This window comes from Pteropus vampyrus, unplaced genomic scaffold (genome assembly GCF_000151845.1).
Source record: "Pteropus vampyrus isolate Shadow unplaced genomic scaffold, Pvam_2.0 Scaffold15, whole genome shotgun sequence".
Taxonomy (NCBI): domain Eukaryota; kingdom Metazoa; phylum Chordata; class Mammalia; order Chiroptera; family Pteropodidae; genus Pteropus; species Pteropus vampyrus.
The window spans coordinates 9,212,198-9,235,191 of record NW_011888796.1 but is presented as its reverse complement, the minus strand read 5'-3'; the positions used below and the strand labels follow the sequence as shown (position 1 = coordinate 9,235,191).

General features: G+C 37.3%; 1 protein-coding gene across 3 annotated transcripts in view; it reads left to right on the top strand.

The window, feature by feature from the left end:
• The first annotated feature begins 12,024 nt into the window (after positions 1 to 12,024).
• NAA30 (N(alpha)-acetyltransferase 30, NatC catalytic subunit) overlaps positions 12,025 to 22,994 on the top strand; it is a 21,026-nt gene continuing 10,056 nt past the window's right edge. Inside the window, exons 1-4 of one of the 3 annotated variants that reach the window (XM_011385054.2) lie at positions 12,025 to 12,204; positions 12,463 to 13,228; positions 17,792 to 17,915; positions 19,685 to 19,740. In XM_011385054.2, coding sequence (XP_011383356.1) covers positions 12,464 to 13,228; positions 17,792 to 17,915; positions 19,685 to 19,740 — 945 coding nt within the window. In that variant the 5' untranslated portion in view covers positions 12,025 to 12,204; position 12,463. The remainder of the gene's footprint in view (positions 12,205 to 12,462; positions 13,229 to 17,791; positions 17,916 to 19,684; positions 19,741 to 22,994) is intronic. The other 2 variants (XM_023527222.1, XM_011385046.2) reach the window with 2 other exon arrangements.

Genomic DNA, 22,994 nt, shown 5'->3' with positions numbered 1-22,994 from the left:
AATCAAAGAGGAGGCAACACTTCCCAACTTATGAGGCCAATATAACTCTAATACCAAAACCTGGTAAAGATAACACAAAAAAAGAAAACTACAGACCAATATCTCTCACGAACACAGATGCAAAAATCCTAAGTAAGATACTAGCGAACCAAATACAGCAACATATTAAAAAGATTACACACCACGATCAAGTGGGCTTCACTCCAGGGGAACAGGGATGGTTCAACATAGGCAAATTGATTAATGTGATACACCACATAAACAAATTAAAAAATAAGAATTATATGATCATATCAATAGATACAGAAAAAGCCTTCGACAAGATACAGCATCCATTTATGATCAAAACACTTCACAAAGTCGGCATAGAAGGAAAGTATCTTAACATTATAAAGGCCATCTATGACAAACCCTCAGCCAACATTATACTTAATTGTGAAAAACTAAAAACCTTTCCTCTAAGATCAGAAACAAGGCAAGGCTGTCCACTATCACCACTGCTATTAAATGTAACATTGAAGGTCCTAGCAAGTGCAATTAGGCAAGAGAAAGATATAAAAGGCATCCAAATAGAAAACGAAGTCAAACTGTCACTATTTGCAGATGACATGATTCTCTATATAGAAAACCCTTAAGACTCCACAAGAACACTACTAGAAACAATAAGCAAATACAGTAAAGTCTCTGGATACAAAATCAACATTCAAAAATCAATAGCGTTCCTATAACTCTAATAATGAAAGATCAGAAAAAGAAGTGGAAAAAATAATTCCTTTTGTAATTGCAAAAAAAAGAATAAAATACCTAGGAATAAATTTAACGAAACATGTGAAGGACCTATATAATGAAAACTACAAGACCCAATTAAAAGAAATCGAAGAAGATACAAAGAAATGAAAAGACATTCCGTGTTCTTGGATTGAAGAGTCAACATAGTTAAAATGACCATATTACCTAAAGCATTATCCAGATTTAATGTAATCCCCATCAAAATTCCATCGGCATTTTTTAAAGAAATAGAACAAAAAATCATCAGATTTCTATGAAAGCACAAAAGACCCCAAATTGCCAAAGCCATCCTGAGAAAAAAGAACAAGGCTGGAGGCATCATTCTGCCTTACTTCAAATTATACTACAAAGCGGCAGTAATCAAAACAGCATGGTATTGGCAGCAAAACAGACACATTGACCAGTGAAACAGAACTGAGAGTCCAGAAGTAAACCCATATTTATATGGGCAAATAATTTTTGACAAAAAAGCCAAAAACATACAGTGGAGAAAGGAAAGCCTCTTCAATAAATAGTGCTGGGAAAATTGGAAAGCCTCCTGCAAAAGAATGAAATTAGACTGTTGTCTATCATCATACACCAAAATTAACTCAGAATGAATTAAAGATCTGAATATAAGACCTGAAACAATAAAATGTATAGAAGAAAACATAGGAACGAAACTCAAGGACCTTGGAGATAAAGAGGATTTTATGGATTTGACCAGGCAAGAGAAGTAAAAGCAAAAATATATGAATGGGACTACATCAAACTAAAAAGCTTCTGCTCAGCAAAAGAAATCATCAACAAGGTAAAGAGACAACCATCTCAATGGGAAAATATATTTGCAAGCAATGCCTCCGATAAGGGCCTAATATCCAAAATATACAAAGAACTCATACAACTCAATAACAACAAAAAAACAAACAATCCAATCAAAAAATGGACAGAGGATCTGAACAGACACTTCTCCCTAGAGGACATACAAATGGCCTACACACATATGAGAAGATGCTCACCATCACTAGCTATTAGGGAAATGCAAATCAAAACCACAACGAGATACCATCTCACACCAGTTAGAATAGCTATAATCAACAGGACAAGTAATAACAAATGTTGGAGAGGACACAGAGAAAAAAGAATCCTCATACACTGCTGGTGGGACTGCAAATTGGTACAGCCACTATGGAAAACAGTATGGAGGTTCCTCAAAAAACTAAGAATTAATCTACCATATGATCCAGCAAATCCCACTACTGGCTATTTACCCCAAAGACTTGAAAACCCATATTCAAAAAGATATTTGCACACTGATGTTCATAGCAGCATTATTCACAGTGGCCAGGACATGGAAGCAACCGAAGTGTCCTATGATAGATGATTGGCTAAGAAGCTGTGGCACATATATACAATGGAATATTACTCAGCCATAAGAAGAGATGAAATACTGCCATTTGCGACAACATGGATGGACCTCAAGATAATCATGCTAAGTGAAATAAGCCAGACTGAAAAAGTATAAAATCACATGATATCACTTATATGTGGGATATAAACCAAAAGGCAACAAATGAACAGGACAAACAGAGATTCAGGGACATGGACAATGGACTAGTGGTTACCAGAAGGTAGGGTGTGGGGGAGGAGGGGAGAGGTAGATGGGGTAAAAGGGGTCAAATATAGGGGGCTAAGGGGAGGGTGAAGTGTTAAAGGGGATCAAATATATGGTAGCTGAAGGAAACTGGACTCTGGGTGGTAATCACACAATAGAATATATAGATGTCAAATTATAATGTACACCTGAAAATTATATAATTGTATTAACCAATGTTACCCCAATAAACTTAATTTTAAAAAAACTAGCAGTATGTATTAAAGCCTTAAAAAAGAATTATTAGATTTACTTCTAAGAATTATCTCAAGAGCAAAATCCTAAGTACCCAAAGAATTTTAATGCCAAAACTGTTCATCATAGAATTATTTATAGTACAAACATCAGTAACAACCTAACATGGCCATGTGTTGAATTACACTGGAATACAGTCATATAGTGGAATCTTTTGCAACTATTCAATTTTAACGTAATGTTTAAAACAACATAAACTTTTTCTGTCTTACAATGGTAAGTTTAAAAATTCAGGACTAAAATGAAAAGCCACCATAGTGCCACCTCCAAACAACAACCTCTGTTAATAGAGGTTGTTGTTTGGAGGTGGCACTATGGTGGCTTTTTTCTCTGTTTTTCATTCGTCTGTATTTTCCACATTTTTATGTTGAATATGAAATACTGTTATAATGCGGGAAGTCCCCATGCTCCTAACTTCAGCAGAATCCAGGTACTGACTGACCTCTTTACACAGATCAGGAATTTCGTGGGCTTTCTGTGCAACCTCAGAAAGCTTTTGCAAAGAAAACCAGGACTTTAGCAACTAGCTCAGGATATAGCATCCAGATGAGTGATTAAAGGAAAGTGGGGAGGCCCCCAGATCATAAAAAGAGTGGGGAATGTCCTTAAGATGGAAACTTTTTCTCCCAACACTTACAGACATAGAAGTTGATAGAGAAGAGCAAAAAAGTAACAACTACTTATTACATGCTGAAAATTGCTAGGTTAGTTGAAAAGCATTAGAAGTTAAATGTGATGAATGGCTTAATAAAAAGAAGGATGGTTATAGAATTTCACCTCCAGCCATCATGTAGGACTTCCTCAGCTGGATTGTTGCTAATGAGCTGGTCTTCCTATCTGCAGTTCTGCAAAAAACCTTGTCTTTCTTACCTCCCATCTCCATCCGTTTACCACTCTACAGTAAGAGTGATCTTTTCAAGGAGCGAACCTTCCACAGATTCCCAGCGTCCCTCTAAACTCTTTATGGTAGCTGACAAGGCCTTTTATGATCTGGCTTCAGTTTACTGCCTTAGTCTCCCTTCTGCTTCCTCACTCTATCTTGCAGGCTTTGCCTCTGGTGTACTCTCTGGTTGGACCCACCCTGTTTCTTTCATCTAATTCCTGATTACTTTTCAAGTCTCTGGTTAAACATTGCCTTCATTGGGAAAACTCAGCTGCTCTCCTTATGTGTATCCATCAGAATCACTGTTTTCACTACCATTACTCTTTCTGTATGTTAGTAAATTCTCTGATTTAATTGTCCTTCTCATCTGGACTGTAGGTTCTGGGAGGTCAAGGGCTAAGTTGGCCTTGTTCACCTTGGCACTTATGATGCCCAAAAGGGAGCAGCAGATGTTTACTGAATGAATAAATGGATGAATAAGTGAGATAGTCTGATTACATTTAACTTCCCCCAAACTTTATTTAAAGAGATACTGTAATTGATGCAAGGGCATATCAAAATAAAGATGATACAGGTTTTGATGATGGTGGTCCTGGGATGCTGTGGGTTCTTCTTTCAGCACTGAAGTCCTGAATCCTGTCTTCAGTTAATGAATATATGTAAATGTGTGTATATATGTCAAGATATTTTTTCAAATCAATTTTTCAAGCCCCTCATGGAAATCAATTCTGAAACATTGACCAACTGTTTCTAATACTTAAAAAAAAAAAGTCTTCATTCAACAATAAGAGAGTAAATTAATTATAATTCATTAAAACTTATAAATAATCTTTAAAGGCATGATAAATATAATTAATAATTATGTAATAATTATTAATTAATAATGTTAATAATTAATATTAATAATGATATATTGTTTTTAAGTATACAAACTTCATATATAGAATAAGCTAATATCTCCCACATAAAAAGAAACATATATATTATATATATTTACATAAGAAAAAGATCGAAAGGAAATACATCGAAAAATATATTGTGATTATTTGAGTATCATTTCTTCCTTACATTTTTCAGTATTTCTCTTTAGAATTAGCATGTATAACTTTTGTTAAAATGACAAGAGTTATCAAAAAAATCTTTATAAGATGAATTCCCTTATATGTAGGCAGTTGTTTCAAAAATTATTTTAAGATTAAAGGACAGGCATGAATATTTTTTCACACAGCACATGTATATTTAAAAATATTCTATACTGAGTAGATTTAATAATGCAATGACCTTGAATGCAGATGCTACTAGTAGACTATAGTCTAGAATCTATAGTACTAGAAACTACAATCATCTTGAATTTGACTTCCCAAATATCTTTGTGTTTACAGTTTTTCATATTTCTCAAGGGAAGATGATTTTATGAAAGAATGTTTTATGACATGGTTTGGAAAGTAAATTAATTCACATATTACTATGCCAAGAGAAAATAAAATGATTTTTAAAAAACATGAAAAACTGAAGGATAGGCTAGAAGCAATTAACTAACTGTAGTTATTTGAAATGGATTGGGGAGAGGCTAACTTGGGCAGAATTATCTCCTGAAATAGGCCGAAGGCAGCAGTTCAAACAGCTAGTCTGGGAAAGTTCCTCACCTGCACCACCTATCTCAATAGATCTAGGAAGTTGCTTTTTCTTTTGCGTAACAATAGGTACAGTGATAAGCAAAACTGCCCTCCTCCAAAACTCCCTGAAGTGCAAAAGGACTAAGAAGATCAAAGGAACCATTAGCCACTCCCTGAACTTCAAAGGTTTCTCCTATGGGAACTCTGTGAAGCAGCTGTGAGTTTATAGATTACTCAGAGACTTCCATTACTGTATACAAGGATAACATTTCAAATATCTTGGCTACTATATTCTTTTTTTATATATTTATTTTTCATATTTATTTCTTATTTATTAAATGGTTGCATTTAAGGTTTATTGTTTCGTACACATATTAAAATGAATAACAAATCAAAATAGGATTGGAGACCTATACACACTCAATAAGCACTGCAGCACTATTCTTAGCATTATGTTCTTTTTGTGTTTCTTAAATGTAGCTTTTTAATGTCTTGATTATTTCTATATTTTCTCATTCAGAAAAAAAAGTAATAAAACAAGCGTTTTGTTTCACATGGTTTGTGTTTTAATGCAAAGTCTACAAAATCACTTACCTTTCCTGGACAGGTTTCACAGATGCAGTCCCCACAGTGATGAAACATTTCATCAGGCTGTGATAACTTATAGCCCAAATAATTCAGTCAACCATGTGCCTGTAGACTGTTGTGTCATCATTGAGTGCATTGCCTCAGTGTTCATTTTAATAATAAAAAAAAGTGCATCTGTGACTATTTTAAGCAAAAGGATCTTAAGCAAAAGACCTTAGAAGATATGACTAGATCCTTAAGACTCTAGAAGACACTTCTCTTATCACTTGCAGTAAATAAACTTGTTTTAAGGCATTTACACCAAGAGAGAAATCTACAACCTGAAAAGGTGTAGAGCAAGGTCAATCTTTGATTTATACACTCAGAATAAAGTATTATGCATCTATTAGTAAAAAAAGGAAAAAGACATAATTTCCACACTTAAAAGTCTTACATTCTAGAAGAAACCACAGATGAGCAAAGAAGTGCTGTAAACAAGTTTCGCTACAGAAATCCAAAGCACTCACAAGGAAGGGAAAAGTCAGTTTTTTGCAAATGGAAGGAGATGTGTGTGTGTGTGTGTGTGTGTGTGTGTGTAGGGAGAGAGAGAGAGAGATCGAGAGAGAGAAAGTGGGGTTGATGATTTCAAGAACCAGTTGCAGCATGAGCTCAGAGAGACCAAAAATCATCTTGCACATTTTGGGAACTATAAGTAGTAGTTCAGTTCAAAGTTCATTCATTCATATATACAATAATCATTAATTAAATACTTGAAGTTATCAATGGCAAGAAATAACTTGTGCTTCAGGGTAAGATCATCAAGAAGACCTTGTTTATGAAGTGAACATAGAATGTGGTTTTTCCAGCATCCACTCCCCATTCTTCTTTCTAACAGAAACTTAACTTTATTTAGTATACACCTCCTCCACATATACCCATATGCCTCCAAAGAAGCTCACCCACCCTTAGCTCCAGGTAGCCTCAATTGGGGTAAACTTAATCTCTTTCTAATGACTGAGTCGGGAATAGTATATGATCAATTCTGACTAAGGAGACAGTGAGAGAGGTTTGCTAGAGCTTTCTGGGAAATTAACTCATATAAGTCACTGAAAGCCTCTCCCTTCCTCTCACTGGCCATGAATCAAGAAACACATAGTCTTGATTCATATAAGTCACTGAAAGCCTCTCCCTTCCTCTCACTGGGCATGAATCAAGAAACACATAGTCAAACACTTATGGCAACCATATGATAACTATCAAAAAACCAACTTTAGGATGGAGATGACTCTATAAAGAGCAGGAAAGAGGAAGAAAACCAAACCTGGGTTCTCAATGCTATCATTGGACCAACTAACCCTGAACTTCACCCTGCCTCTAGTAGTCTTTACATGATCTAATCCATTCATTTATTTTTTAAAAGCTAAATTAAGTTGATTTTTCTGTTATCTGTGGCCAAAACACCCTAACCAAAGTTTAGGTTTTATTATTAGGCAATGGGGAATCACTGAAAATGTTTAAGCAGGAGACTGACATAACCAGTTTGTATTTTATGAAGACAGCAGTGGCAGAAATGTTGAGGATGAATGGGTGAAATGGGAGACCGGCTAACATCTATTGAAGGCTTACTACTATGTGCTTTGTACGAAACATTCTCATATATTAATTCGTATAATCCTTTCAAAATTCTATGTGGTATGTACTGTTATCCACATTCAATAAGAGGAATCTAAAGCCCAGAGACATTAAGTTGTCCAAGAACACAAAGCTAGTAAGTAGTTAAGATTTCAACCCCAATTTTATTATAAACATTCCTTCACTCTCAGCCATATATAGAGGAAGAAGCTCACTGCACTCTAGGCCTAATTGATGTAAGAGTAAACCCAGCCCCTTTCCAGTGATTGGCTCAGGAACAGTCTGGTGACTCAATTCTGGCCTGGCATCTAACCACCAATTCACACTGCATACTTCATAGGGTGATCATAAGAACTAAATGGGCTATTGCTTATAGTATACTAAAGCACGGTAGGCCCACTATAAAGGCTAGCTACTACTATTATGATTATAGACTACAACTATCAAAACAAACTGAGAAGTGTTGAGAGAAGGAGGGCAAAGGAGAATGGTATGACAGAAGCCAAGGGAAGATTTCCAAAAGGGCACAGCAGGATCAAATAGCATGGAGGAATAAAGTTACATGAGAGTTGAAAAGAGTCTCATGGATCTAACTTTTGGGACATAATGAGTGACTTTTGCCTGAAAGGTGAGGTGGGAGCCAACTGATTGGTTGAAGAATGAACTTGAACCTGAGACGAGATAGTGGCTACTTATTGCAGATTAGCAGTTTTACTGTGATAGAAAGGAGAGGAGAAAAGAATGGTAGCAGAAGTTTTCAGATGGCGCACATTTAAAAACTCTGAGGCAATAGCTAGCAAACGTACCGTTGAAAATTCAAGAAAAAGAAACAATGATGGGACTTGTTCCAAAGGAGACTGAAAGTGATGGCACCTGGCCCATAAGTGAAGGGAGGTGTTAGTTTTGAAGAATCAGACCATCTACACCTCTCTTAAGAATGGGGCGGGGGGGTGGGTGGGGAAGAAAAGTGCAAATTTAGATATAGATGCATTTATAGGCACAAGGGGGTAGAAGTTGAGAGAGTGCAGCTGTAGAATAGCTCGTTTTTCTTAGAAATGAAGGAAAGGTCATCTGCTGAGAGGGAGAGTGTGAAGCAATTAGTGGTAGAGAATAGTTGCTGTGGGATAGAGCTTGCCTGGAAGACAGCTAAAATCATTCTAGAGTCCTGACAGCTAAGGGCATAGCTAAGTTGGAGACTGAGAATTTTCAATGGCTTTAACATGTAGGAATATATGATTCTCTCCAGCACCTCACCAACCCGGGTGGAGATATGAGAATCAGCCTGTCCATGTCTTTGGTCAGTTATGAAAGTAAGTATGAGGTTAAAAGTAATAGAAATGGGGACCATTTGACCATAGCCCTATCTGGTCTATCACATTTCCGAGAGGCCTCAGCTCCACAAATGAAATCTGTGCCTACAATTGGGACTGCCAATTATTGTTCTCAAAGGAAAAGAGGGTTAAAGAACAGACTGTCACTGCCTCCACCCCCAAATCAAAGGGAAGAATCAAATTGTTAACTGAAGAACTTTATCTGTGAATCTCACAGTGTTCCGGGATTATGGGTGGTAAGACAATATACTGATATTCATCCTTTGATTAAATTCTATAACCCTCAAATTTGAGGTATGCCCTTTCTTTCATCTAGGATAAAACAAAGTTAAGGTCTCTCATATTCAAAGTTTTATGTATAATAGGTAGGATTAGTAGGATTAAGAACCACATAGCATGTAAAATAAAACTACACAAATATTTAAATTATTTAAATTATTCAGTTATGTGTACCTATAGCATATAACATGTTATCCTGCTGAGTCAAGGGAATATAAAGCATCTCTCTATCATTAATGCCTTCATTCCCACAGTTACCTTTCAGGTAGGAACACAGCTAGGTTTCCCCTCTAAATCCAGCCAATAAGAAAAAAATGTTTAGCTGTTTAGAAAAAATTAGGAACTTTTCTCCTTCCAAGCTATTTTCGGTAAATTACTTTAGGATTGTGTTTTGAAATTGCTATTGGTCATTTTCATTGATTTAATGAGTATTTTCTTCTAAAAAACTTAAGATGCGTCCTTTTATTGTTCAAAAGGTAGGTCTCTGACCTCAAGAAGGTCTCTATAACTCTCATCTTTCTGAAAACAAAGACGATAGTAAGAAAGTGACTATGGCATGACAGGATATTACAAAACAATGAAAATACCGATTATCCAGATAGAAGAATATCACTGGTTACACTTCCCTTGCTCTGAGAACATTGCTTACTATGAAGTCATTACTCACAGAAATGGTTGTCTTTTCAGTCTCATAACAGGCAAATATGCCTAAATCAAGAGAGTGAGCTAATTACATTTCTATTCCTAAAATAATGCTATTGTCATATCAGCATATTATCCATAAGCATGAGTAAAAAAGAAGAGATTTTATAAGTACAGATTTCTTACAGAAGTCATCTGACTTTGAAGATGACTATTGAGATTTTTAATACTGGGATATAGAGTCACTGGAATTTAGATATCTGAAGTCTTATTAGTTTATTAATTAGCAAAAAGGCCAGATTTGACTATTTAATTACAAACATCCTGGACTGCTGAATGAAAGAATAGCATGATTTAGTCGAAAAACTTAACAAGTCTGCTTTTATGTTTTAGATACAAAGTTAATAAGAATCAGTCCCTGACCTCAAGAAGGTCTCTAAAACTCTGTTTCTGAAAATAAATTTCAGACAATATCAGGTAAGCTCATCAGTGTGAGAAAGCTCAGTGCCAAGTTACAGTATGGAAAGAACAGGAAGACTTGCCACCTTGCCTCTCCCCATCAAGAAGTAGGGTCTATTTCCCCTCCCCCTTGAACCTGGATAAGACTTTGTAATGGCCTGGATAAATAGAAAGCAATGGAATTGAACTGGCATTGTATGACTTCTAAGGCTAAATCACAAAAAGAAATCCCCTTTCCCTTTCTCTCTCTCTCCCTCTTTCTTCCTCTCCCTCTCCAACTTCTTCTCCCTCTTCCTCTCCCTCTCCTTCCTTCTGGTCCTTGGAACTCAATTATGATGCTGTGAGGAAGCCCAAGCCAGTCCATACTAAGAGACAACATGGAGACGTCTACATTGAATGGAACTGAGGTCTCCAGCCTTTGGTTGAGGCCCTATGCATCATGGAACAGAGAAAAGTCATCCCTGCTGTACTGTATGAATTCCTGACCCACAGAATTTGTGAGCACAAAAAATAGTGGTTTTCTACCACTATGTTGTGGGGGTAATTTGCAATGCAGCCAGAATAACTGGAAGAGTACCTATATATCTATTTCAATGTGTTAAACAGTAACAATTAACAGTAATATACCAGTATTTTTGTATAACAAGTTTTAGTCATTCCTGTATTGATAGATACTTAGGTGGCTGGGAATTATTTTTTCCTATTCTAGACAAGGCTGAAATAAATAAGCTTCTATATGTCTATTTTTGCTCAAATGTCAGCATTTCTATAAAAACTTGTGTTTTTATAAAAACCTAAATTTGAGTTAATACTTAGAACAGTGCTTGGCACATAGTAATACATTTTATTATTTCCTATCACTATAAGTTTAACTTCTATATGGAAAGTGACATTTTCGCCTAATATCTTTAGTGACGAGGACCTTAACAATTGTATCTAACAGCTCTGCTCAGTGCATACCACTTTTTACAGAGTTTAAATTGGCAAAAACTTGCAAACATGAACCATAGAATTACATCCCTGAAAATGTCCATCTGCTGCACACCTGACCGCTCTACAAATGAGTTGTTAAAAAAGTTAATTTGTTCCGTGTGTTAGTGAGTTACACAACCTGCATTCCTCTTAGAACAGATGTGCTCAAAATCATCCCGTAGTGGACTAGAGAGGAAAAGAGCGGAGCCTCAAGCTCAAGTACGTGCTGCAGTTCTATTCCATCTGCATCCGTTTAGGCAGACCACTTGGTGGAGAGGGTGGGGAGGAAGTTGACCGGTGCTTCTCGACTTGTTATAATTCGTGTCACAAGTTGAAGAATCTTTTTCGGCCGTTGTCATTCTCTTCGAACCTCTCTATCTACCCCCAGGCGTGCTTGCTGAAGCCCTGCACCTGTTAATCAAATTGACCTCCAATTTTCCTGGATGGGGTGAAGGGATTAAGGAGAGAGGAAAAGGACTGTCTACCTTTTTGTCTTAAAGGGACAAAGACTAGCTAAACTTAGTTTACATTTTAATTTCCTCGCCTTTTCAATTTTCTACTATGATTGCTCCATTTTAAAGGACTCAGGTAATGCTCCTGGTCGGGAGAAACATTAAAATATATACAGCCAAGGAAAAGCATTTTTAGGAGTCTTGTATACGGCCGGATCAGCAGGCCGGGAGCCGGCAGGCTTCGCGGCAGCTTCGTGGGGGCACCGGGCTTGGAACAGGGAGCTCTGGTCCGGCGCATCCCTCCCCAATCCCGCGTTGCAAACCCCGCAGGCTGAGGAGCCTGAAAGCCGTGGAGAGCCAGATGGGAACAGGTGACTTCAAAGCCCTCAGCAACTTCCCCTCCCCACAACCCTTCCCATTAGCACGCGCCTCCCGCGAAGCTCGCAGGAGACACCTTCGCCCCGCCCCTCCACAGGTCACCTCCCTCCACGCCCCTTTCCCTTGGCCCCGGCAGCCGGCAGGCAGGGAAGTGTCGTAAAGCCAGGCCCAGGAAACTTTACCCGGGGTAACAGCCGAGGCGCTTTACGGCGACGGCGGCTGAGTGTGAGCCTTGGCTGTAAGGCGGCCGCGGCGGCGAAGGAGGCGGCGGCGGTGGCCGAAAAGGAAGAGCAGTGGCGGCGGGGACCTGTGCGGGGTGAGCCGCGCGGGAGGAACAGGAAGGGGCAGCAGTGACAAGGCTGGCGGATGGGCCCGGGCGGACGGGGACGGTGGCCGGCTCAGCAGCTGGGCGGCGCTGAAGAGCGTGGGGTGGGGGGGGGTGCGCCGCGGAATTGGGGGTACCTCTGTGAGGGACGGTTTCTGCCTTTGTTCCCCCCCCCCTCCGCCGCCCCCTCAGCTCCTCTCTCGTCCGCCAGATCTCATGGCCTCCCCTCTTGGTCTGTGTCGCCTCTAGGATGGCGGAGGTACCGCCGGGGCCTAGCAGCCTCCTCCCACCACCAGCACCTCCGGCCTCGTCGGCAGCGGATCCCCGCTGTCCTTTCCCGGCGGGGGCCGCCCTCGCCTGCTGCAGCGAGGACGAGGAGGACGACGAGGAGCACGAAGGCGGCGGCGGCAGGAGTCCAGCGGGCGGCGAGGCGGCGGCGGCCAAGGGGCATCCGTGTCTTCGGTGCCCTCAGCCGCCGCAGGAGCAGCAGCAGCTCAATGGATTGATCAGCCCCGAACTGCGGCACCTCCGGGCGGCTGCCTCCCTCAAGAGCAAGGTTTTGAGCGTGGCGGAGGCGGCCACGACCACGGCCAACCCCGACGGGGGCCCCAAAGCGACTGCAACAAAAGGAACCGGGGTACACTCGGGCGAGAGCCCCCCTCACTGCCTCCCCAATAATGCAAGAACTGCGCTCCCCAACCCCGCAGAGGCAGCGGCGGCGGCGGCGAGCGATCCAGCGGCGGCCCGCAATGGACTGGCGGAGGGCACGGAGCAGGAGGAGGAAGATGAGCAGGTGCGGCTGCTGTCTTCATCCCTGACCGCCGGCTGCAGTTTAAGAAGCCCCTCAGGCAGGGAAGTTGAGCCTGGGGAGGATCGGACGATACGTTATGTCCGATATGAATCCGAGCTACAAATGCCCGATATCATGAGACTGATCACCAAAGATCTGTCTGAACCCTACTCCATTTATACCTATAGATATTTTATCCACAACTGGCCACAGCTGTGCTTCTTGGTAAGTGGATGGAATGAAAAGAGGGTGAACCCAGCAGAGAGACCCAGGCCATACAAGGCAGGGAGTGCGAGGGCTGAGAGTGGCAGTGGATCGTCTATCTGCATTTCATAGTACGTTACATGATGTAAAGTGCGTGTACACGATCCTAGTTATTTAATGAAACTTTTGAAGGTAAGACTTAATGGTTGGGTCAACTTGATAACTGCTGTGTATGCAACAAGCCTGTACGTTGGATGTTGGGGGTCTTGTATCCTATTTACATTAGCATATAATAATGTTTAACCGTCTTTAATTACCCTCCCTCATTCTCAAAGCACTTTGCAATCATTTAATTTGAACGTGGTTCTTTTGGGATGCAGACCTTATTAATCTCTCAGTTACAGCCATAATCAGGGAAGAGTGTATGCATAAACATGTTTTGGTCAGCATACTGTCAGTAAACTTTCTGTGGCCACGTTGAAGAATTAAATCTTAAGAGGATATTCTGTAATTACGGAGATTGTTTCCTTTTATTTCAACAGGACAATTAACAGTTGTAGCCAGCCTGCTTTCTGGTGTTTGATTGCAGAAGGCGTTAGTAACACTTCTGGTGTCTGAAAGACTCCTGAAATTTGAACAAAATACCCTTTTGTGAAATGTAGGAAACTAAGTGTGAAATGTTACTAATTTTTTTAAGAAACTGGTCATAAATACACCTAAATAATAGTAGTGACACTGGCTTGTGTGAAGTATAATTTACAAAAATTTTTACTTATGAGCAAAAAGGATTTGACTACCAAATAAGCTGAATAATTGTTTAAAACTTACTAGTACTTTCAGTACCAATAGTTTCTTCCCAGTTATATTGATCAGTTTCAGTACTTTTGAAACCTTTCACTTAAGTATTAACTGCAGGTATATGCTTTCTATTTCGTATTCACAAGCATGTTTCCATTGAATTTTGCTGAAAAAAGGCAACATGCTTTTAAGGAGTATTTTATGTTATGTGAAGAGAAAAGCCACTACCATTATTTATTGTTTTAGCATTGATTTAGCTGCACTTGGTAATTCCCTGCAAGATGTTTCGATAATACTTTAGAAATTATCTTTTTGATTCTATAGCTTAGTGGTAATCTAAAAATATAGCCTCATTATTGTGGATAATGGTAGTGCTGCTGTTTTCTGTGTTCACTTTGCTAAACTTCAGTTTAGTATGCTTAAACTAGGGGAACTAATTTATATTCTACAAAACTTCTCTTACAGGATTCTAACTATGTTTCCAAATAGAAGTTCTAAGACCTGTCTGTGTCAGTGAAGATGGGAAAATGATTTTTTGGCACTATTATGTTATATCTAATGCCATTGTAATTGCTAAAAATTGTAGATTGATTTAATTGTATGTTAACCCACAGAAACGTACAATTAAGTCACATTTTAAATTGAAATAGTTATATGTATTTCTGTTAATTTCAGAAAATAGTTGTGTGTATATATGACATTTAGTCAGCTTTTGAGTTCCTAGGCCTCTCTCAACTTGTCTGCCATTTTAGACTCTGGTAAACTTAGTAGACTTCAGTTTTGATTTTACATAGACTCCTCCCAATTCACCAGCTAATTTGTACTTTAGCCCTTAAGTACCAGTTTGTTTAGTATTAAATTCTGAATATCTAGAAATGGAGATATGCACAAATGGTTGACCTACAGCTTTTACTAGGGCAAGTATGAATCTAGTAGTGTTGAACATAAAACAGTAGCTGACGAATCAGAGGCCATGTAGGACTGAGGCCTTTATATTGACCTTTAAAACATTTGAATTTCCTATGAAAACTAGTTTAAAACAAATATATTTGTATGTTTATTTTAAATCATATCATTTTAGAACTGTAAAGGATCCTTGAGATAATCTAGTTCATTTTTTTAATGGAAAAAATTAAGGATCAGAGTGACTTAAAATGTTTAAATCTCTAGATATTTAGTGGCAGAGATGTAAAACTAGAACCCTGGCCTTCTGGCCTCTAATGGAAACAAACACCTGAAAAATGACACACCCTTGACCTGTTCCATAAAGATCATTATGTCACCAAGTTATGCTTCAAAAGGGACAGTTGTCCTTACATCAATCTCAAGAGATTAGAAACCTCCAAAATGTTCCTTATTTCCGTGGGTAACCTGTAATGGAACAAATGGAATATATGAGGTTGAACCTTAGAAAAGTGCTAGTATTTGACTACATTTGACTAACAAAAAAGAGTTTCTTATGATTCTTTCTAATAATTGTAACATGTGAAAACAGTACTGCACAGGTGGGAGGTACTGTCAGTCACTCTGTACTTAACTAATTTATCTCTACCTCTTTTGAGTTCATGAACTCAACTATTTTCGGTTGGCACCTTTTTAAACTTCTAAAACTTATTACCAGTGATGTATAGTGTTTCTGTTTATTTGTTCTAAATTTAACTTTCTGGCTTCCTCTGGAAATGTTTCTTTCCTATTTGTAGTGGTCTGGAATTTGGGAATCACTATTTCATACAGTTTATATTTTTCAAGTTCTTTAGATTGGCAAGCTTTTGGCCTTGTAGAGTTACGTTTTAGTCTTGCCAGGGATTTTTCAGTTTATTTGGAAAAATTGACCGGCAGTTTACTTATTCTTATAAGTGTATATCAGCAGTTTATCAAGAAAAAATACAGCGTTGGCTTTGCACATTACCAACAGCTTATTATTAATAATGTATCGTATGTTGGGCTTTTATTTTTAAATGATATGTACAACTTGTTTCTTGCTCCTACAGATTCTTAATTAGGAAGAAATCAACATAGTCCAAGAGGGAACTAATATAGTTCCTTTGTTTGCTTATTACTTCCTTGGTCAAAGGACGAAGATTTGTTTGAAATTCTTATCCAATTTGAAAATATTGTTCAGTTGTAGCTAGTGGTTTTAATATTTTCCTCTTTTGGATGATTTAACTGTGAAGTGTAGCTGTCCTACAGTTTTGTATCATAGATTTCCATTTTCCATACCTTATGAGGTCAGGTCAAGTTTTTTTTAACGTACCATTTGGTCTGTGGTGTACACACACACACACATCCCACCCACACACACCCACACATGTATTTGAAGTGAGTTATTTTCAAATCAGAAAATGCTGTCAGAGTTGTTCAACCAAACATCTTTTGTATATATTTTAGGTCTTAATACAGAAATTTAAGTTTTCAAAAGAATTTTGAAAGAATCGGTCGATTTATCATGAATGAAAATGGTGAAATAACAATTTTAGAGGTACATTGGCCTAAAATAGTTTTGTATTTTGTGATAAAACAGAAATGAATTAGTGTGGATAGTCGAATTTAATATCCCTGCAAAAGGATTTTGCTGTGACCTAGTTTAGGTTTGCATGAAATGGATTAGAATCATCTTGCCTAAAAGATTTCTCCAGTTTAAAAAAGGGCTTTTCAAAATCAGTTTATAGAATGACAGACTAAAAAAAAAAAAATCTCACTACAAATTTAAGTTAAAATAGATACTAAGTATAAGTTGGGCTTTGCTTATTAATTGTAAAAACTATTCCTGGTTTAAAGAAATATCGAAATTGTTTCCTCTGAAAAGTTAATTTTGTTAAGTGATAATTTGAAGTTTTCATTTTTTTTTTAATGAGGGCTCTTTATAGCAAACACATATTTCCGGCTGACCTATTATTAAACAATTGGAGCTAGTGCCTTATTTATATTTACCAGAATACAGTATTACCAGAACTTTTTGCAGGTGATGGAATTTTTGAAAAACATTTTCAAAAGGACACTGGAAACCTTAATGAAAATGGAGAGTGATGAGCATTTATTTAACATGTAACCTTTAACACTCTGGAAAGCTGTACATTTTTATTAAAATAGAAAGCTGTAAAATTATAGAAGCTCTGGTTTTGAGTTCTAGGTAGTCTGTGAGCTTTATGACAATGACTTACACTGTCAGGAGTGTCCTAAAAATGAGAACATTGTATATCTAATCTATGTCGTGCCTCCATAACAAAAACTCCTTGGGTAGGATCTAAGGAATAACTTAAAAACAATCTTTTTTTCTGAAAATATTTTACATTTTTTTCTGCTCAAAACCTAACTACTGTTCAAGTATATTTTGTCATATCTTTTTTACTAAGGCTTTATTATAATTAAATTTATAGTACTCTGCTGATAAGTATCACAATATTTTATCATATCCTAATAAATAAGCTTTTTCTTTAAAAAGTTATTTTCAAATATTCCTCCCTTCCCAAATCTTAAAAATGTAGGTGTTATCGCAAATAATTATAATTATAAAACTCATAAAGTACTATGTGGAAATCTGGCTATTTCCCTATGCTGTGATATAAGCATAAGAAATTTATGTCATAAAGAATGTTGAAAGATTTTAAAACTAGAACATTTGAAGGAGCTCTGGGATTTAGATTTCTGAAACATCTCTCTTGCTAGAATTCTCATTATTTCTTCCTCCCTTAAAAATGCTGACCAATGATTGGTTGCTCTTTCCCTGGGTGATTGTTCAATACCTGATGGCAATGTGTTCTTCATAACTGTTTGTTTATTTTTAAGGCCATGGTAGGGGAGGAGTGTGTAGGTGCCATCGTTTGCAAGTTGGATATGCACAAAAAGATGTTCCGCAGAGGTTATATAGCCATGTTAGCCGTGGATTCCAAATACAGGAGAAATGGCATTGGTAAGAAAAATATGTCACTAGAAGAATGCATAAGTTATTTTCTTTTTGTTTCTTTAAGCAACAGAGAAATGTAAATAAGTAGAAATGAACATGAAGCTAAGGGAAGAAAATGAAGTCATTTTTATTTCAAAATGTTCTTAAAATGAATTTTTAAATTAATGTTCTAATTGAGAGATTATCTTTCTAATAAGCAGCAGGTGATCAGTTTTACCTTCAAGCTTCTCTTTTTTTTTTTTTTTGATCATATTCAAAATGTTTTGCATTATACTGAATAACTGCAGTTTTTAATAGCATTAATTGGGCACTTGATCACAGCCCTCAAGCAGCTATCTATACTCGGGTTAAGTGGGCCTCAATCAAGGTAAAATTACAGAGAAATTGTTATCATTATTTAATACTAGTCATCAAATACTAGAAGGTCAAGGAGGACAAGGAGAAAGAATTCTTACTATTCCCAAATTCATCTCTTTCTTGGGTCTACCTTTCCTGGCATTTTCAGTAATGTTATAATGGTCATTAGAATCATCTGTGTGGTTTAAAACACAAATACCTAGGCCCCACCTCCTGAGAATCTTATTTGTCTTGTTTAAAGTGGGACTGAAGCTCCCCAAGGTGACTGTGATGTAAGCCTGGTTAAGAACCAGTGTCCTAGTGTCTAGGACCTACTGGCTCTTTGTTCACCTGGAGGATCAGGAAGACAAGCACTTGTCTAAGCTTGTCAAATTCTGGAATGTACTGAAGTTAAGTAAGTATTCGTGAAAGATTTGTTACCTGTACCAATATTTAATTATTAGCACTTTTGTCACTTGTAAACTGTTAGTGTTATTGTCCAGTTTAAGACTTTCACATAATCTTAGATGTCATGAGAAATCATTATGAATAAATTCACTTAATATATGACCAACTTTTCTTAATGTTTAACACTAAGATTTTTAATGAATTGGGCTTCTTATATAAGCCAAGTTCGAGTCTTTGATTCATTAAAGAAAGTTGATAAGGACTCACGGCAAATGATAGGCAAGTGTCTGGCTAGTTCAGAGGACAGAAACTTGTGGCTTAAGGGTTACATGCTAACCCTCACACATTTTGTTTGGCTCATATGTAATGCATGTCTGCTCATGTGCATGGTTTGAAAATTAAGAGATTTCTTGTAATGTTGGATTTCTTCTCTTAAAATCACATTGGCAGTTGTTTTCCCTTTAACATATCAAATATATCTGACCGTAAACTAGAGTACATTTTGCTAGACATTTACAGACACATCACCAACATTATTTGGGAGTATTAGACTTCAGTATGTCTAGGCTCACTATAAGGTTTGTAGGAACCAACCCAGTGTCTTGGGCCCACGCTGGGTCACAGCAGTTCTGGTGTGATCTTTGCCAAGATAGGGTAATTCATTGAGTTCTGGCAGCTTAAGGAGTTCCTGGGTTGCTCTGGCCGTACTATATCTTGTCCTTTTCTTTTTTCCCTTTTTCTCCTGCCTTCAAACAAAATAGCACAAACTCCTGCTTGGAGCTAGTAATTACATCTGATAAAAAAGGATATAAAAGGAGATAGGTCTTTCAGGAGGATGCTGCTTTTGCTGTGTTCTATTGGCCTCTCTGTTTAAATCTACAATTTTTCTCAATCTGAGATAATCTGTGTATCTGCATTTGAGGCAGAATTCAACATTTGACATTTCGATGCTTATTATAATGTTATAATTTAAGTATATTTAAGAAACTAATTACATTTTTCCTTTATTAATACTCAGATCTGTGTTCTAGGTACTAACTTGGTTAAGAAAGCTATATATGCCATGGTTGAAGGAGACTGTGATGAGGTAAGTCTTTCTAAACGTATAAGATCTTTTATCCTGGGCAGTATTCTACTGGGTATTATTATAAATATCTCATAATAGTTGTACTGCAGATTTCATTGCAAACTATTATTCTACAAATGCAGCTTGTGGTGAAAATTATATTTCATTTAAAAACACATGAATTTTGACCTAGAACAAATTTTAAGATGATCATGGGAGCTAAAATTTGTTTTGTGACAGAATGTAAAGGTGAAATCTTAGCCATTTCAGTAAATAATTGGTATTTAGAGCAGTTGGTATTCAGATTTGTTATCAGTTAAGTCATTTAGAGTAGCTCTTATTACAAACCTGTTTGTAATTCACTTGAATATTAGCCTTTGTTTCTCTCTAAATAACATCTTTTGTGTCTTGCATTAGTCAATCCCTTCCTTCCTTCCTTCCTTCCTTCCTTCCTTCCTTCCTTCCTTCCTTCCTTCCTTCCTTCCTTCCTCCCTCCCTCCCTCCCTCCCCTTCTGCCCCTTCCTCCCCTTCTGCCCCTTCCCCCCCTCCCCTCCCCTCCCTTCCCCTCCTCTCCTTCTTTTTCTTCACTCCCATGCTTGCTCTCTCGCTCTCTCGTTCTCTCTCTCTGGGCCAACTGTCAGCCTATATGAAGGACTTTTCACATTGAAAAAAATCTCAGCATTAAATCATGTTAAGACTGGGAGGGGCAAAAAGACAACCGCTTTTTAAATGTAGAGCTATCTGTACATTAATCTATGAGCATCATCTTTCTTCGGCTTGTTTGTAAGGCCTGATGGCAGGTATAATTTCTTTGTAGCCTATAGCCAGAGCTCTGTACATATATAGCTTTATACATTGAACAATAAATAATGATGATGGTTAGAAATGTTAAGATTTACTGTTGTATAACATGGAAGGGAATAAGTGTAAACTGGGGAAGTATACATGTCTTTAATATAGCAATGATGACTAAGAAGGAACAGAATTCTATTTTTATGTATAATAACTTTATGAGTAATACAAATGACATTCGTCTTTATTATTGGAGGACAAATGTGCCAGAGTTCTCAAAATACTTGAAATTAGGTAACTTTTTTTTCTCAACAGACTGACCTTAATAAGTAACTTGTCTTGGTTACTTATTTTTAGTGTTTTTTTTTTTTTTTTTTTGTACAAAATCTATACGCAGTCATTAACGTGTGTGTGTGTGTGTGTGTGTGTGTGTGTGTGTGTGTGTGTGTGTGTGTACTTTTGGGTACAAAGTCCCTTTCACTATCCTCTTGCTCTTCAACTCTGTCCTTCTTTCCACTTATAGCTACTATTAATCTTTGATATGCATCCTCCTGTATTGTAAGCACACTTTTATACAAATGTATAATACTTTTTTATACAAATGAAATCATAGTTATTATTCTGCAATAATTACTTTTTCATTTAATAATATCCATGCCAGAGTACAGAGATTTACTGCAGAGTATTCTCATGCTTGTTTACATTAATTTGTATTTTGACAGATCACACTAGATGGTGGTTGTATGAGAAGGCCTACATACATATTGGGCAGCACAGAGAAGTCCTGGGATTAAAGGATATTTAATTTTACTCCAAATAGGATAATTTACACATGGCGAAGGATCTCATATTGTTCATAGCTTTTAATATCAAAAAGTAAAAGGTGCAGTGACCATGATAATTTACAAAGCTGGTAGCTTAAATTTGCAGAAGAGACTTGGATTACATATGTTCATGAATATAAGTCTCCATGTTTGGATCATAGCCACACTAGTTTGGTCAGCTCACGAAGAAAGTAGCATAATAGTTTGGAGAAATCTTTGGGATTATAAGACCATGTTTTGGATCATAGCCACACTAGTTTGGTCAGCTCACGAAGAAAGTAGCATAATAGTTTGGAGAAATCTTTGGGATTATAAGACCATGTTTTGGATCATAGCCACACTAGTTTGGTCAGCTCACGAAGAAAGTAGCATAATAGTTTGGAGAAATCTTTGGGATTATAAGACCATGTTTTGATCCTGCTACTGAGTACAATGGTTTCCAGTGAACAGGAATGTTATGAGCAGGGAGTATTATGTTTTTTATGTTTAAGCCTTTTCTGAGTTATCCTAGTCACTGTCTGTGAGACAGGCTGTGTGATCAAATGATTTAAAAGTACTGGTTTTTCTTTGAACTGTCAGAGGAATGGAGATTTTGCTTATATTGTTTTGGTCTCAAGGATAAATTCTAAATTACTGATATATTTTAAGGTAGAAGTAGTCTTTTCATTGTGGGCCTAAAAATTTAATTCTGATTCATTTATCTTTTCAAGCAGTGAATATTAAACTGGAAGGGAGATAGTACCATGAACTTATTCCAGTTGTATGATTTTTAAATGGATGGTTTTTACAGTATGAATAGCTCTGCCTCTGTATTAGAGAATTCTTCCATGGTTTAAAAATGAGTCCCACGTTGTTCAAATAAGGGATTTGCTATATGTAGGGACAGAACTCTTGTTTACTATTTATAAGGTTTTTACTCTCTCATTGAGTTTTTAATCATAAAAGCAACAAACTCTTCTACCCCCTTTTCCCTTCTGTTGTTAGTTCTACCTCTTTATATTTCCATTTCATCCTACTTGGTTTCGTTTCTTCCCCCTCCACTCCAGTGTAATGACTTTCTCTCTGATGTATTTGCTAGACCCAGTAGCTTCTTGGTCCTCCTCTGCTTATTAAAATACTTCTCAGTCTTTAATACCCAATTCAGATATCAACAAATCCCCTAAATTTTCCTTAATCCTTCTGAACAGAATCAATTGCACCTTCTGTGATTTTCTTGACTTCCTTTTTTGTAATACAGTAGTCCTCCCTTATCTGTGGTGGTTTCACATTCCAGTTTCTGTTACCTGCTATCAACTGTGGTCTGAAAATATTAAATGGAAAATTCCAGAGATAAACTAGTCATAAGTTTTAAATTTTGTGCCATTTTGAGTAGCATGATGAAGTCTCATGCCATCCTGCTCCATTGAATCATTCCTTCATCCAGCATATCCATGCTGTGTATGTTATCTGCCCTTTAGTCAATAACTATCTTAGTTTTCAGATCAGCTCTTGTGGTATCACAGTGCTTGTGTTCAAGTAACCCTTATTTTATTTAATAATGGCCCTAAAGTGCAATAGTAGTGTTGCTGGCAATTCGGATATGCCATCAAGAAGCCATAAAGTGCTTCCTTTAAGTAAAAAAAAAAAAAAGTTCTCAACTTATTGAGGAAAAATAATTAT